The following is a 17,319-nucleotide window of genomic DNA, read 5'->3' on the forward strand; positions in this document are numbered from 1 at the left end:
TCTGAAATGAAGGCTATTAGGAGACTCGGGATAGGCAAACAGTCTATAATTTTATTGCAATAAAATAATAATAATAATAACATGGACTCAACCCATTATGGCCAAATTGAGCTGAGCCCAAAACAGTTCAGGACTCAAAACTTAAATAGTCATTTCTTATCACTCCGACCTCGCTCAAATTAGCTCATTTGCTCTTTTCTCTGACTCCCCTCTGCACCTGCCCGGCTGATACCCCGAGTTCCCATGGGAACCATTATCATCTCCTGACTTCCCCTACAGCTGGCCTCCGGTCTATTGTCTAACTTTAGTTTCTGTTTTGCTTATTATAATTGGCCTAGGCTAATCAGATGTTCCCTTCTTCCTTTTTTGGGCACTCTTTTATCATTTCCTTTCCCTTGGCCTTCAAGCTATTTTTTATTTAGCGGCAGAAGCTAAGCTTTAATTAAAAAGAAATATAGCATGTACCTTTATTTGTTTCTTTGCGTGGCAGGCCTGACTTGCATTATTTTCTGCACTAAGGTTAATGCTTATATATATTTGTATATTTATTTAAACTAGTACATGAATATACTAATTTTATTTTTCATGTATTACATCATCTTGACCTTGTTAGTAGCAATGCCTTTTGCTGTTTCTGCTGATTCACTATTCCAGCTGGCTTCTCACGTGCCCACCAGGACCATTTTTCTATATTATGTCATTGGTATCATTCCTCAGCTTCCTAACCTTTGAACAACAGGTGTACATGCTCCCCCTTCTTCTGTCCTCGATAGTTTTTGTGCGCCATTCTTTCTATTCTGTCCTTCTTTCCCAAATTGGTAATTCTGCCTCAAGCTTAAAAATAATGCAATATGGCTAATGATGCTAGTAATTTCTTAAGTGATCACAAAAACCAGATTAAAGAGGAGTGTTTTTTAGTAGTTTTTTAATGTGTTCAGTTGTACTGTCATAGATGCATCTCTAATAGTCAAGTATTCCAACTTTTTGATTTGTGGAAAAAAAGCCACCTCACAACTTCAAGTTTGTTTAGTCTTCACTCCTGGAAACTGAGAAAACTGGTGTAAATTTAGCAGTGTTGGGGGACTAGAAGTCCAAAATGTAAGAACGAGGTAGATTGTTTAGAGCCTTATATACAATAAAACTTTTTAAATCAAACCTAAAGGACATAGCCAGGCAGTCTATGACTGGTTAGATATGCCCAGATTTTCTATCTTTAGTTAAAATTCTTGCTGATGCATTTTGCACGAATTTTAGGTGACATGCATCTTTCTTTTTGGTAATCCTTAAAGGAGTACATTGCAATTATGTTGGCTGCTGAACTTTTGTTATGTTCCTCAAGCCATTCCTGAACAATTTTTGCAGTGTGACAGGGCGCATTAACCTGCTGAAAGACACCACTGCCATCAAGGAATACCATTACCATGAAGGTGTGTACATGGTCTGCTGTAATCATTAGGTGGGAGTTACCTGTCAAAGTAACATCCACATGAATTGGGAAAACATGAAAACCCAAGGTTTCCTAGCATAACATTGCACAGACCATCAAACTGCCTCTTCCTGCTTGCCGCCTTCTCATAGTGCATCCTGCTGCGATCTCTTCCCCAGGTAAACACACCATACAATTCAATGTTTTTATTTGATTGAAGCCAAAGCTGAAAGTATATATTTGTAAGTAAAAATGCCTAATCTGTTATATCTAGTATTAGACACTTGCTATGTGTCGAAACTCAAAACTGGGCCATTACCATCTCCTAAATTCTCATGTTCAATATTAGCTTTATCAAACTTTTCACAAGTATTAGAGGAGTATTCTACTTCAAAGTGCAGGAGACCGGTAACTAAATAAAAAAAAAAAAAAAAATTCAAACAAGCCAGTATAACTATAACAATAAGCATTCAGTTGTACTTCAAAAAGCTGTAACTAGAGTGTTCTGGCCATGATTGAGGAATGCATCTACCACCTGCAAAATTTAGGTTTCAGGAGTTGTACCTGCCACAGTATGGAATTTTATTTTCATATCGTGTTTCACATTCTCCTCTGACTGTTTAGGTTTACTGGTGCTTCAAGTTTCTTCTTCTTACATCCCACAACACAAATTCTTGAATATTCTAAATTGGTCTAGTATGAGTGTTGATAAATAGCTTTTCTTCTGTAAATCTGATGCTTTCAGAATAGGCACCATCCACTGCCAATGGATTATGTTTATTTGGTAATGGATACCTGGGTGTAATACTAAAGCATATGGTGAAAATGTTTAATTACTTTAATTTCATTTATTTTTTTAGGAGGTAGGAGTTCATTAAACAGTTCAAAATCTTTTTTTGCAGTTCTTTAATTTTATCCTAGTAAAATTCGTGATTCGTGGCGTGATTTTTTTTTTATTAATGTGCAGTATTGCTATTTTATAACTTTGTTGAATCATTCTTAGGTGCTAAATAAATAAAATATATTATTACATCTCATTTTGAAAAGGATTGGTGTGCAAAATGAGAGACACATTGCTTGTTTTGTAATCCTTCAAAAATGGCAGTTTCACATTTATCATCATCCAAATATTGACATAATTGATAGTTGAAGGTAGGTTGATTGAGACTGCTGACAGTTCAAAATTGATTTCTGCAATTACCATTTTTTAGTTGTTAATATAAATATTTTAAGTATTTAAGGAAATAAATGTCTCGTCTTAACATAATTGTTTACCAGTTTTCTTTTATTTTTACTCTTTAATACAATATACTAACGTGCCTCCCAAACTCCCCAGTTTATTATTTTAAAATATGGTCACTGTTCATTTTTCTGTAGATTTTCTAATCTAAATTATTGTAACATAGGGTTTTTTTTTTTTTTTCCTCCTTTGCTTTCTTAACAGGTCATGCGTGTACAAGAATGATCAATCAATTAAGGAGAATCCAAGTAAAAATCTTCAAGAAGAGGAACCTTGTCCACGTTTTGCCCATCAACTTGTTTATGATGAGATGCATAAAGTAATTTTAAATGGTTACTTTTTTTGTTACACTTCATTAAAAGGTCAAGACACTAAGTCTTAGTGAGAAGTGGGTATTTCACAGTGCTTGTTTCTGTACTATTATTATCGTGGACTTTGTTTCATATAATATACCTGTCAGTAGTATTCTTTCCTTTGCAAAAGTTCAGCATTCTTTTTACAATTAAAGAGTACTATTTTAAATCTTTCAAATCTAGCTTTGTATTTACCAGATATTGATTCATCAGTCAGTCCAAAATTACTATGATATCTGAGCCAGTGTCATTTGTTAGTAGTATCAAATATAGTAATACTAAAATATTTTGATGTTCTTTTGTTCTAACAATAGTAAAACCTTTCACCCAGTGATAATTTGCCAAAAGTGACTTTTATCAGTTATCACAATTTTGAGCGTGTGGTTTTACTTCTGCTCACTGAAAATGTATTTAATTAGCAGTAGAAATTAGTCTACTGTGATGAAAAAAAAAATTACAATTTGCTAAAGACCTATGGGTAGAAACTTAACTATGAAAATTAAACCGCAATTTCTGCTGTTATAAATTCCCATTAACAGAGACCGACTACATGAGTGTTTGAATACTTAAGTATGTACAATGTACAATTTATAGGGATGGCAAAAAAAAATTCTATCACAGCCCATCTGGATGTTGCCAGAAAGCCTAAGAACAATCCATTAAATCTGTATGAAAAATATTCTTGCTATTGTATTTGACCATCTTTTAGCTCTTTGGTTCATTCTTTTTGATGCTTTCTATAGTGAAAACCAATAATTAAGTATGAGTATGCTAGAGTTATACTTCTCATCAGCATGAACAAGACAAGTCATTTGAGATGAAGAAAAAATAAATGGTAGTGTTTTTTAAAACCATTACAGGGAAATTTGTTTTAAGTCTTCTTAGAAAATAAATAGTTTTGGAGCAGATTTCCCTTTACCAGTACAGTGATGCAACACACACAAAACCAAAAGTAGACTGCAGTATTTCAAGGGAAATTTAGTGCCAATGAAAATCTGTGACTTTGCTAAAGACACTATGATGAGCGGGACATAAAATCACACATAATCATTGTGCAAAGCTGATAAACAAGCACCCCAAGACTTCAAGCTGTTATTACTAGGAAAGGTGTTCTTAACATGCATTAGATCTGAATACTAATGCAAGTATCATAATTCATCATTAAAATCCATTTTTCAGTGTAAATAAAATAAACCTCAAAGCAGCAAAGGTTGAAATAAAAGTCATGGTCTGTTTTATGTCTAATGTCCTTTTGTAGTGAAAAATCTAAGATGAGCTTTTATTAGGGGTGCACGATTCAGAAAATCTAACGATTTGATTTCGATTCTTGGGCTCACGATTCGATTCAAATCCGATTCTCGATTCAAAACGTTATGATTGTTTTTTATTTTCCATCAGTCTGATACAAAATACAGCCCTGAGATAACAGTTGAAGTCACATTACAAAAATATAAACTGTTGCAAATATAAACTGCAAACTTTCAACTTAAATTAAACAACTTATATTGACACTTTAAATAAAAGTAGATTAAATAAAACCAAATAAGAGCTGCTATAGTTGGTTGTAAAGTGCCATTATCAGAATAAATAAAAATGCTGCTACATTGGGCTGTAAAGTGCTGTAACAAGTGTAACATCCAAAATAATAATTAATTGTGAACATTTTCTTTTTACCTAAACCGTTTCCATTTCAGCAGACAACAGTTTTTGAACTGTGACAACTACAGTCAAACTGACAACAGATCAGAATATATTAGATTAGATTCAGGTGTATGCGCACATTAGTGAGTTTAAAGTCCACCATCTGCTGGAATGTACATGTTCTTTTGTAGAAACAGAAGCTGGTCTACATGTTCTGGAGTGAGCATGCTCCGCTGTGCAGTTACTATGTCCCCAGCAGTTGAGAATACCCTCTCTGCTGCAACACTAGTACCAGGAATGCATAGGTAGCATTTAGCCAATTTTGCAAGGAGGGGAAAGACAGTCTCCTGAGACCTCCACCAAGTTAGGGGGTCTTCTGAGAGTGACAATGATGGAGTTTCCAAATACTTCTTCATCTCTTCCTCAGCTCTGGTGCCAGCGGATTTAGGAACATCTCTGACATTAGTGAAAGTCTTGCCTAGTAAATTCAGCAGGGAAGTTTTTCTTTTTTTGGGAACAGGGGGGCCTTCATCATCCAGCACTACATTTGGGATGTCTAGCTCCTCATTCTGCATTAATGCACCATAAAAGAAAACAAAAACGCAATCAACCAACCTTTGTCTTTCAATTAGAAATTCAGTGTTATTATTAATTATTGTATATACCATACATATATACCATATATATATATATATATATATATATATAAATAAAACAAACTAAGCAATAACTAGATATTATTGTGGTACATTTAAAGTGCTACATGTCAATGGTAATTTCACAACCATACACACTGTGTATGTGGTTTTGCTAATAGCATATTGTCATGCCACTGTCATGCAACTAGTGTTTTTCACTTTTACTATTAAAAAATATAATAAATTACCTCAAGTGTTGCCGCTTCAGCAATCACCTTAGAGTGTATGTCCTTTTGCTCGTCCTGAGAGAGAAAGGGCAGTGTTTTGAACCTGGGGTCCAGGCTTGAAGATATGTGGAGCATATTTTTGTCTGTCACACTCGTGTATCTCTTGGCCAGATCTTCGTGAATTGCCTGTTTGATTTCCCGGACGAGTGCTGTTTCACCACAGAATCCTGCTTTTGTTTCGTGAAGTAGCTGCTCATGTAGTGGGGCTATCACAGACACTGTCGGCGTGGCTTCTTCAGACATTATGTTTGTTGCCTCTTTTAATGGCTTGAGGGCTGCAGCAACTTCTTCTGCGTTGGCGACGTCGGTTTCGTCTAGTGTGCAGATGCCGGCTCCACATTTTCTTACTTCAGCAGAGAGAAGTGCAGCGCAAATGGCTGGTTGTTGCTCCAGGAATCTATCGATCATGTCGAATGCACTATTCCATCGTGTAGCCACGTCCGTTGTCAACTTGTGCGGTGCCAGCTCCAGAAGTTTCTGTTTCTGTTTCAAGACATGATTTGCGGTGGCACTGCGATGAAAAAATCCGGTAATTCTCCGAATTTTCCCCAGCAGACGTGAAACAGACGGCAGCTTCAGAGCTCTCTGTGCCGCGAGGTTGATGGTATGTGCGAAACATTTAACGTGTTGAAAGTTTCCCAGCTGTGCAGCAGCTAGCATGTTAGCAGCGTTATCGGTAACAATTACCAGGTCAGTGGTTGTGAGCTGCCATTCCTGTGCGACAGATTGAATGTTCTCCTTTATATGTGCGGCTGTGTGGCTTTCATTTATTGCTGTAGTTTGTAAAACTCGTGACTCAAGCTCCCAGTTGTCTGTAATATAGTGAGCGGTAAAGGTTACATACGACTGGACTGCCCTTGATGTCCATGCATCGCATGTTAAGGCTACTCTTGTTGCTTTCTTCAACGCTTCTGCTACTTTTTTCTTTGTCTCTTCGTATAACAGAGGTATCGCTTTTTCAGCAAAAAGCTGACGGCTTGGTATAGCGTATCTAGGCTCAACTGTTTTCAGCATGTACCGAAAGCCTTCATTTTCAACAACGCTGTAGGGACGCAGATCTTTGGAAATAAAACAGGCTATGGTTTGAGTTATTTTCTTCGCCCGTTCAGAGTTGGTTGGAAGTTTGCAACATTGATGCAGAGTGCGTTGGTCTCCTGGAATGTTTCTTACTTTTGGCTGAACTTCGTTTGCATCCTCTGGATGATGACGTGCCATGTGAGTCCTGAGGTTTGTAGTGTTTCCAAAATATTTGATTTTAGCTTTACAAAGCTTGCATATGACGTGAGTTTTATCAAGCTCTTTCTTGCCATCGATGTTGTAGAATCCAAAATGTGCCCAAACGTCTGCCTTAAATGAGGACGGGGCAGGTTGAATATTCTTTTCCACTGCGTTTTCCATGGCTCGTCTATCGAATGCTTGCGCGAGCGCGCACTCACTTTCTTCTTACTCACACCAAGGATTACTATCTGAGCAGAAACTGGCATAGCGCCATCTATAGGATTGACAAACTCCTATCCGGAAAAATAGTTAAAACTCGCGCCGTTATAAAATAGGAAATATGAATCGATTTTGTGTCCTGTATGAATCGATTTTGAATCGGTAGAGATAAAATTGCGATTCTTTCGCGAATCGATTTTTTTGCACACCCCTAGCTTTTATTCATTGTGTTTTTGAAATGTAAAATATGTAGTCATTAAAATAGTGAGTTTCATTAAGCAGCCAAAAACTAGCCCAGAGACGACATAAGAGGATTAATTCCATACGTTGCATATTTTTCATATTCTAAAAGCTAACTGCAGTTAGATTCATCCATTACCTGTATCTATTTATTATATATTACACATCCATGCGTGAGAAAGTGGACACTTTCCTAGTGGCTTTGGGCACAGAGCAAGAAACAGCAGTGAATTTGAGGATAACCTATTATAGGGCACACTCACACACATATAAAAATCTTTAAATACAAGTACATACATTTTGCACCAAATGAGTTATTTGTGCATCAGTAAAGGCTGAACACAGACAGCAGTGGGGAGAACATTAATACAGTATATCTCTGTATAGTGAATATGAGCAGATACTTGCTGACTGTCCTGTTGGTTTGCATTTATGAGGGGGGAGGTCCTTGAAGAAATACTGGTAATCATGATGAAGGCTGAATATAGTTGTTCTGTTATTTCAGACACCTTCAAAGGGAAACATAGAAATGTGTTAACTGGTTATTGTTCCCATTATTTATCGATTGTGCTCTTTACATTAGCTTCATGTTTCAGTGAACTACAGTGTATCTGTGATGTAATTTCATTTTGTCACCTGTAGTAAATGTTTTTAAAAGTTTTAAACTGACATATCTTTATGTAGGTGCATTATTTGTTTGGGGGAAATCCTGGCAAGTCTTGCTCTCCTAAAATGCGGCTGGATGATTTTTGGTCTTTGAAGCTTTGCCGTCCAACAAAAGAGTATCTTCTAAGGCACTGCAAATACCTTATTAGGAAGTACAGGTATGTAGAATAAAATCTGTTTGTTTTTGGTCCTTGTGTTTATTTAATATCTATGTATTTTTTTCTTGTCTTTAATAACTGCCTGATTATGACGGCAGATATGTTTCATATACCTACAGTTATCAGTTAAAATTATGCAAATAGCCCTTTTATATTTCTTGATGATGTGTTGAATTGTGTGCATTTATTGACAGATTTTTTAACAGATACAGTTAGTGACAACTTTGATATTGTATTAGATTATAATGTCTGAGTTCATTATTTTTCATATGCAGATGTTATTACAGAAATGTGAAATTGTGCCTTGCATAACTGATTGTTTTTTTGGCTGATTCTGTTTCTTTGTCATAAAATGCCATATCCACTAATATCAAGTATACTTCCAAAAATGATCTTTTATGTCTTTGGAACAAACTTTGAAATTAGAAAATTTGAATATAAAATTGAACCCAAGTGCTCAGAAAAGTTGAACTGCCTGGCAATATTGTGAACACTGAAAAATACCATGAGATAACAAGAAAAAGATATGATCAGGCAAGGCAAGTTTCAAAACCTTGAGATCAAAATAAAACGGGGCCACCAAGAGCAGCAGGATAGGACAGTACTCGAGGGTTAAAGATAAAGTAAAACCAAAAATAAAATCCTACCACTGGGGTCTTCTTGGGAGATGAGCTAAGTGATGCGAAAGATGCTGTTTATGTCCTCATGCAAGGATCAAGGTGACATGACCTTCAAAACAACATTGGCATAAAAATAAAGAAAACCAAACATTATGAAAATCAACTTTTAGAATTCAGAGCAAAACTGAAAATAACAGTAGAAGTAGATTCCTCATATTTCACAACCCCAGAATATGCATAAAAATAAGTTTAAAAAGTTGTTTAATACTACACAAAGGTTTTTTTTTATTTTTTCCATAGAACCTCATTTGCAAAGAAATTTCTATTTGTCATAGTGTATTGTGCCTCCATATATTTATCTTAGAAATCTACAGATTTGGAAACGGTGCTTGGTGTCAGTGGTAGTAACCACATGTTTAATATTTAAAGCTTGGGTCAATGACACTTCACACTTGTACATTAAGTAGATGTCTTATTTGGAAGACCCCTACTTTTTAACCAGTTTGCTATCTGTTGTTTCTTTTAACTCCTTTGTGAGTGGATGTCAAAAAATGTGATGTTGTGTCTTACTCGCAGAGAAATCTGCATCTGATAACTACTGTAGGTTTCTTGGACACTAATAACCTGGTTTCTAGACATGCACTCCAAGCATGTGCATATCTGCTGTGCAGTATGTCCTCTGACATCTTTTATATGTCCATTACATGGGTTAAATTACCCACTTTTATGAAATTAACCCTTGTTTCATTTGCAAGGTATTTTATAATTTCATGCCTGAATTACTAAACTGCCTATTCCACTCAGTTTGATATTTATAAATTGCTTTGAATAATTAGTCATGGTACATATTGCAGTCAGCATATTAGACACACTAGAGTTGCATCATTTTGCATGCCTTGCAGATTTATCCAAAGGTGACTGTTTTTTATAGCCAACAATACTGCCTATGAACTATGTACAAACCATTATGACTTCATCAGGAGCTTAGTGCCCTTATTGATATTGTTTCTATAGTTCTTCCAGTGAAACTTTCCCTGACCTGAAGTCCTTTTCACACTAGAATGTGCAAGTGTGTTTCCAATATACACCACCAACAGTACATATTTATTTTCCACATAAAAGAACCCACCATCACACTTAAAATGGTGGTATACATGAAAGGCTAGAGTATAATTACTTGATACACAAATATACATTAATTTCTCAATAAAGTAATCATAAGGCTTACTTTGTGATTGTGTTTACTCAAGGCAAGGTGAAGTACAGGCAAAACATTTGTAATAGTACTTAACAAACCATTTCCTGCTCAAAATACACATTCAGTAACCCTATTTAGAATGTTGAACATGTATAAATGTAATCACAGTGAAGGACTTAGCTTCTTCTGAGTATTCCTTTATAATATCTACAGCACAAATGCTGAAATAGTTCATTTTTTTTGTCTTTTCTATGTGTACCCAACTACCAGGAACCTTAGTCGACTAAAGCAGCACATGTGCATTATCATTCTTGATGCAAGTGTTTTGTCAAGGTTTATTAGTTTTCAAGTTGACTATTCTGCAATTTCAGACTTCCTTTGAAAATGGAATAGTCTGCATGAGTGTAATTATTGCTTGTTCTTTGAGTGAAGGTGGCAAATGTTTCCTTGTGTCTACATAGGTTTCCTTTTACAGTCTAAAGATGTGTTTGTTACTATGTTTAAAATTACTCTCCTGCGATGGGCTGGTGTCCTACTATTTGAGCCTGCAATGGGGAAAAAAAATATACAGAAAACTAGACAATCCAGGGAAACAGAATTGAATGACAAAATCCTCCAAGTCCAGTGCTCTGTATATTACCTAATCAATACTATGAATTTATTTTGTTTTAGAAGGTTTTACTTTTTTGTATGTAATTATTTATGGGCACCTAGTTTGTCTTATTTATGGGCACTTAGTCTTAATTTTCTCTCTTTTTTAAAAGTGAAGCCATTGTATTCAGGAAGTGAATAGTTTACGTATTTCAAATTGCATTTAAGCTAAGATTATCATTTTCAATTTGTGATTCCCAATATTATTAAAAGTTTGTTTGTTTTATGTAGATTTGTGTGAACACGGCTAATGTTTTCATTTGCTTTCTTAGTAGTTTTATGAAGTGACTCTAAATTTATTATGAAGTATTAATTTGATTAGTATCTTACTTCTGAGATTCAAATTTAAAACTTTTCCCTTCTGTTGTCACTTTCATTGAAATATGTTTAGGTTTTAAGTAACTTTCAATGATGTTATGAATAATTAGAATAATAATGATAAGTTAATTTGATAAAGGTTACCTATGATTGTCTTTATATGATCTAATGGGCTTTTGTATTTCTTTGTAATTTCAATAGGTTTGAAGAAAAAGCCCAGAGTGAGCCTCTGAATGCACTGAAATATTTACAAAATGACTTGTCTTCAACAGTGGATCATTCAGACCCTGAAGAGACAAAGGAGGTAAAAGCCACTATAAATGTAAACATTTGTTTTTGAAAAGCCAATGAATGTCTGATTGTACCTTTAATAAGCATTACTCTAATGCAAATTTGTCCTTTTTGATTTATGTGAACATTTTTTTTTTTTAAAACAGTTTTGTTTGTGCATGGAGGAGGCACATGCAGATGGCATGGACTCGGTATTGCACACTTTTATGTGATGGTTCAACAGACATAAATATTTAGTGAGGTTCAGAGAGCTGTAGCCTTAAATTGAATATTTTATGTCATCTAAATATTTTTAGCACCAGTGGTTTTGGGATTTAGTATTTCTTAAAGACCTGTCTGAACTGCTTAAGGTGGATCATCAGGACAATATAAATTGCTATTGACATGATCAGCCTTTTCAAAAGAAATTATAAGTGTGTTCAAGTAAGCTTCAGTGACAATACCAGTACTACTTGAATTATATTCTTTCAGAGCTTGATTGTAAGGACAAAAATGCAACAGAGCTTGAAAGTGTATGTTAAATTGAACATGCTTAAATCCTTTCAAAGTCAAAACACATTTCACTAACTTTCCATTACTGTCTGTTGCATGCATGTGCTTATTTTTTTGCCTTGATTTAGGTTTGAAAGAAATAGTCTCATAAGGGGAGTTGCTCTGACATCACCATCAGATAATTAAGTTTTCACTTAAAAAAAAAATTACATGCAAATGTTAGGACAATAGCTGAGACAAAGAGGTATTCTAGGAGCTGCTGTTGGAGACGTGTTGCAAGCTAAGGCAATGTACTATTAAGATGCCTGCTTGAGTAAACCTGTTTGTGTGAGCTTGCATTCTCTCACTTGAAAATAATCAGGTCCATGTAAATATTCACCAGGATTAATGAACACCTTGTGGTCTGCCCTTCACTGCTTGACTAGTGAATAAAAAAGTAGGTCTTATTAAAGGCTGGGCATCCATATTTGTGTAGTCCACCTTTTAAATCATGAGTAGAAATTAGTTGGCTAGGTTTTATTTCTTTGCATTAGCCTGTTAGGCATCCCTCTGGAAGTGCAGAGTGTATTGTCAGTGTTTTTTTTAAAAGGTGCACCTTATCTTACATATACAGTATTTGGTCTGTTTTGACTTGTACAGCATTTGGCTTAAAGTATGATGGCCAATTGTATTATATCATTTGTCCATTGTTTCCTCGATACCCATTAACGGAGTGTTTCGTTTTTTGTTTTTTTGGTTTTTTTTGTACTTCAGTATTTAATTATGTTTAAAAGTTAGAAATTGGTTAATGATTAAACTGCTTGCTAAATTCTAACTTTAAGTATTATGGTAAACTGTCAATGTCTCTTGTTAGTTGCCTTTTATCTTAAAACTGACTTATTAATACTATGAGGATTTTTTTTTATTTTCCCGTCTCTGTGCAGTTTTTGGAATTGTACCACAATCTAAGAAAGCATGGTCAGAATATTGGGGTTTTCTTCCAGTATAACAAAAAAGTGCAGGTTAGGTTGATTGTGTTTGCTGTGTAAGACATTATTACTCATTGTAAAGTGATTTAGAAAATCCTAGCTGCATCTACAAAAAATCACAGGTTATGAATGTTGAAACAAAAACATAGCATGTTTATTAAAATATACAACAAATTATTCATATACACAAGAATGTTTAAAATTGAGGCCACAGTAGATCATAAAGATTTCCACAAGCTTACCTAGACTAGGCCTTGCAGAATAAACTATTGTGAACATAGCCTTCGTGTTTTTTATTTTTTGTTTTGTTATTAAAGCTGTTTGTCACTCCCCTCAAGGTATACATAGAGGTTATTGAAGGGCTCCCTTTATGGTATGGCACCAGTAGATGCCATCATGAACATTTTTTTTTTTTGCATGGTATAGCCCAGTTTTGATTTTTGGGATATTTGTCCACAGTGAACTTGGTCACATTTTATTTATTCATTTTTGATGGGTGGTGCTTGAACATTTGAGAGAAAAAAGGGTACCAAAGTTTCATGCTTTTTTCATTTGTTTGGTGAGCAAGGTAATCATACAAGTCATCTTAAATAATGAAAAATGTGTTACCCTAGTGAATCTGATCCCATTAAAGGCTTCAAAAACTGGTTTTTGATGGTCAACAATCCAATAATACATAAAAAATGGAATTAAAAGTCTGTAAGGCTAAATTGAACAACAGTTCGGGGGGGGGGGGGGGGGAGTCTCTCTTTTTCTGTAGGTGTCAATCCTGACAAATTGTCTACATGAGTGATGTGTAATTAATACATGTAAAATACTGACTATTAAAGTATTACATTTTATATATATTTTTAATTTAGTTTCAGCTCTTGGCATCTGCACTTTTCAAATCAAGCTCAGATTTTATCCCATTGGGTAAGTGGCAAAGTGAAGCTATGAATTATTTATTTTTAATTATTTATTTTGTATTTGTTAATATTACATTGAAATGCCTTATTAGAGTGCAGTGCAGAAATACGTATATTGTATACGGATTTTTACATTTCCATACAGGTCTCTGAAGACTAATGACTGAGTAAATGTGAAAAGTGTATACAGATGGGGGTTGTTTTCTACCATGCCTAAAACCAATACAGCTTCTCTGAATAGAAAGAAAAGGAAACTTACTTTTAGCTTCCAAATAATATTTTTTGTGTTGTTTTTTGTTTGTTCATTTACTTCTACATAAAATTTAAAATACAAAGGTTTCAACTAGATATTGCATTGTTTGGATACAGAGTATCTGCATTGGGCTGATACTGGTTTAAAAAGAAAAAAGGTTGTATTTAATATCGGGGGGGTTGTGTGACTTGAGGCAGGGAGTGAAAAAGAATCTGATTTGATTCTAAAACAAACTTCTAAATTCTCTTTCAGAATCTTGTGTGCATATATAAAGGAGAGGGGAAATTACACTACATCTTCCAACCTCTATGACCAAAAAGAAGTATAGCTGGAAAATGGGGGATTTAATGAGTGCAGTGTCATGTTTAAGCATGCAGCAAAATCCTTTAGGTTTTTTCTATGTGCTATAGACAGAGCAGTATACCACATTTAAGTATTCAGTTGTTTCTCTTAACTGCATACAAGTCATAAGCATGTAATGCTTTAGATAGGCAAAGAGAGAAAAAAAATATTAATAATAGTACACATGTACATGTAGCACATAGAATTTTTACATGCTTACTTTTAGTATAACATTTCAATGTTAATTTTTGACTAATTTGATAATTCTAGTGTGGAGAGTCAGATGCTCTTTATCACTGCCTTTAATACTAGAATTACCAGAGTCTACGAAGAAACTCGTAGATCCGGCCCGCCTTAAAACCGTTCTCACCTCTCTTTTGTCTTCTAAATGTTCCGATTAAGACGAGCAACAAAAAGCCGGCTATTCTATCCCCCACCATTGCAAAACATTCACTAAGTTTTCCCAGCTCATGCCTTGTTTGATTATCTGGGAGTGACTGAACTGGAGTTTTAGAGTGGAAATAATCATTATTTGGAACACACGCATTTCATGTGTGTTCCGTTTCTACAGTAATCTGTGCAAACACATTGTTAAAACAGAAACTTTTTCATATTTTAGTAATAAATGTTACAAAATGTAGGCATAAACTATAGAATGTGTGAAGCCTGACGGCCAAACATCAAATAAACACTTTCACAAAAGGTTCAAGGATGTCACAACACCTTCCGTGGCGTAACACTGAGATTTGCTGACTCAGAGCACGGCAGCCCTGCTGCGCCGTAGAGACCCGAGTTCGATTCCCCGCTGGGGAGGAAGTGTTTTTTTTTTTTTTCTTTGTAGCCTCAAACGGACATAAAATTTATAAATTGGTATGCACTGTAAATCGTTCGGTTTAAAATGTCGATCGCAGTTATTTCTGTTGATTAATTCATGCTTTTTTACTTAGAGTCAGAACAGGAGCTTATTCAGCTTATTCAGCTTCTGATCTGACTCTAAGTAACAGCGCCAGTATAAATCACACCCAATCTGACGCTGTTCGTTTTCAAATAATATTGCATTACTTGGACAATGTTTTCTGATTGGTACTATTCACGTCATAAACATATGTTTGTTTTGGGATAATGAATAGAGCTGCAAATTACAGGTGCTTGTTCAGTGTAATAGGAACCATAGCGCAGAGAGGTGTGTACACTGCAACAAGTACACATGTCGTAAATGTAGGAAGGGCGCTCCTTAGGTGAGCTATAGCGTGTCTTTATGTGAAAACAGCAGTGTCAGATGGGGTAGGGAAGGATCCTGAACGCAACTGAGAGAATGGAAAGTGAATAAAAAAAAAACAAAAACAAAGCTAACCTTTACAAATATCATAAATTACACCAGCTGTTACAGACTGAAATCAAATGTATCTTTTTATTCTAAAATAGTAAAAATAAGAGCAGTTCACTTCTCAAAAGGGAGTCATGCAGGATTGAACTCGTGACCTTTTGATTCCCAGTCAGCAACTGATACTGTTGCACCACGTGGCCATCGTAGTAAATGAATGTCAATGTCGCACACTAAGGCGGCTTTTTTTTTCTGCAGTTACATTTTTGAATAAAAGTGCACTTGTTCTGTTATATTTGTACCTTTCATGAAAGTGTTTCTTTGATATTTGGACTTCATACATTATATAGTTTATGCCTACATTTTGCCATTTACTACTAGAATATGAAAAACATTTCTGTTCTAAAAATGTGTTTACACAGATTACTGTAGAAACGGAACACATGAAATGCGTGTGTTCCAAATAACAATCTATTATTTCCACTCTAAAACTCCACTTCACTCCCAGATAATCAATCAAGACATGAGCTGGGAGAAGTTCGTGCACATTCTAAGTCGGTGGGGGGATGGAATAGTTGGCTGTTTGCAGCTTGTCTTTATCTGCACATTTAGAAGACAAAAGATGATGACGAAGAGGTGCAAACGGATTTAAGAAGAGATTTAAGGTGGGACGGATCTAGTTTTTTTGTAGGCTCTGGTAATTCTAGTGTTAATATAATTCATAACAGAAAGATTAAACTGGAACAACTTCGAAAAGCTGAAGTGTTAATTTTTCTAAAAAAAAAAAAAAAAAACCTTGATACTACAGTCAGTAGAGAGAGGAATCTTTAGGGAGATGAGCCAAAGAGTAATGATTTTTTTCAAACGTTAAAAGTTAGGAGGCAATGTGAAATGGTTATGTACAGTTATCATTGTTAGATTTACACTCAATTTTTTAAAGCTGTGGGTTCAAATTCTGCTACTGACACTGTGTGACCATGAGCAAGTCACCTCACCTGCCTGTGCTCTGATTAGGGGGAAAAAATATAACCAGTTGTGTTTTTCAAATGCTGAAAGTTGCCTTGGATAAAGGTGTCAACCAAATAATAAATAATAGTTTGTTTAAGGGCAGTTTTCTGTATGTTGTCCTTTATGTTGGGGTGTATACAAATACATTTTTTGACATCTAAGTACTAATAAACAAATTACAATTGTAATTTATTTTAAATTATTATTTTGCTGAAATCTAAACTTTAAGAAATGTATGTATTTTAGTGAGAGTACAAATAAATAAAACAAATGATCAAGCTTTGCATTAGTCATGTTGTTACGTTTCTCCCTGTAGTGTGTTTGAGTAGTTTGAGCGTGGCATGGAACTTTTAGATTGTCATCTTAAATGAAGTGCATTGATAAGAATAGCTAATTTCAAGTTTAGTAATTATTAAAAGTGAAAAAAGGATTACATTGGTTTTGGCAGATTTTTGACATTCCAATATTTTTATCAGAAATTACTTAGTGGTATTGTGCCATCTGCAGTTTCATTCAGCGTTTTTGTATATTTACCCAAGACAGAAGTGTGTGACATTTCAGGTTTTAAATTTATTACACTGCAAAATATTGCATGATAGTTAGCCATTACAAAAGATTCTGTTTATTTTAGTGAAATGTAAAGGTAAGAAGTACATTTGCACTTTGTTGCAGATTAATGACTTTTGTCAGCTCCTAGACATTCTAAAAACAGTGTAGTAAATAAAAAAGGCATTTCTGAAAGGTTTTTGTTCTTATAAATGTGAACTCATTTTCAAATAAGGTGCTTTAAAATGAATTGTTCACTCCAGGTTAAATTACGTTCACACTAACCTGAAGTGCTAATTGTGGGCAGAGAGTTT

At 34.9% G+C, this 17,319-nt stretch overlaps 1 protein-coding gene across 1 annotated transcript in view; it reads left to right on the top strand.

Annotated features, from left to right (window-relative positions):
• mkln1 (muskelin 1, intracellular mediator containing kelch motifs) overlaps positions 1 to 17,319 on the top strand; it is an 89,752-nt gene that overhangs the window by 62,270 nt on the left and 10,163 nt on the right. Inside the window, exons 14-17 of the mRNA XM_028814334.2 lie at positions 2,871 to 2,985; positions 7,947 to 8,086; positions 11,075 to 11,177; positions 13,485 to 13,539. Coding sequence (XP_028670167.1) covers positions 2,871 to 2,985; positions 7,947 to 8,086; positions 11,075 to 11,177; positions 13,485 to 13,539 — 413 coding nt within the window. The remainder of the gene's footprint in view (positions 1 to 2,870; positions 2,986 to 7,946; positions 8,087 to 11,074; positions 11,178 to 13,484; positions 13,540 to 17,319) is intronic.

This window comes from Erpetoichthys calabaricus, chromosome 1 (assembly GCF_900747795.2).
Source record: "Erpetoichthys calabaricus chromosome 1, fErpCal1.3, whole genome shotgun sequence".
Taxonomy (NCBI): Eukaryota; Metazoa; Chordata; class Cladistia; order Polypteriformes; family Polypteridae; genus Erpetoichthys; species Erpetoichthys calabaricus.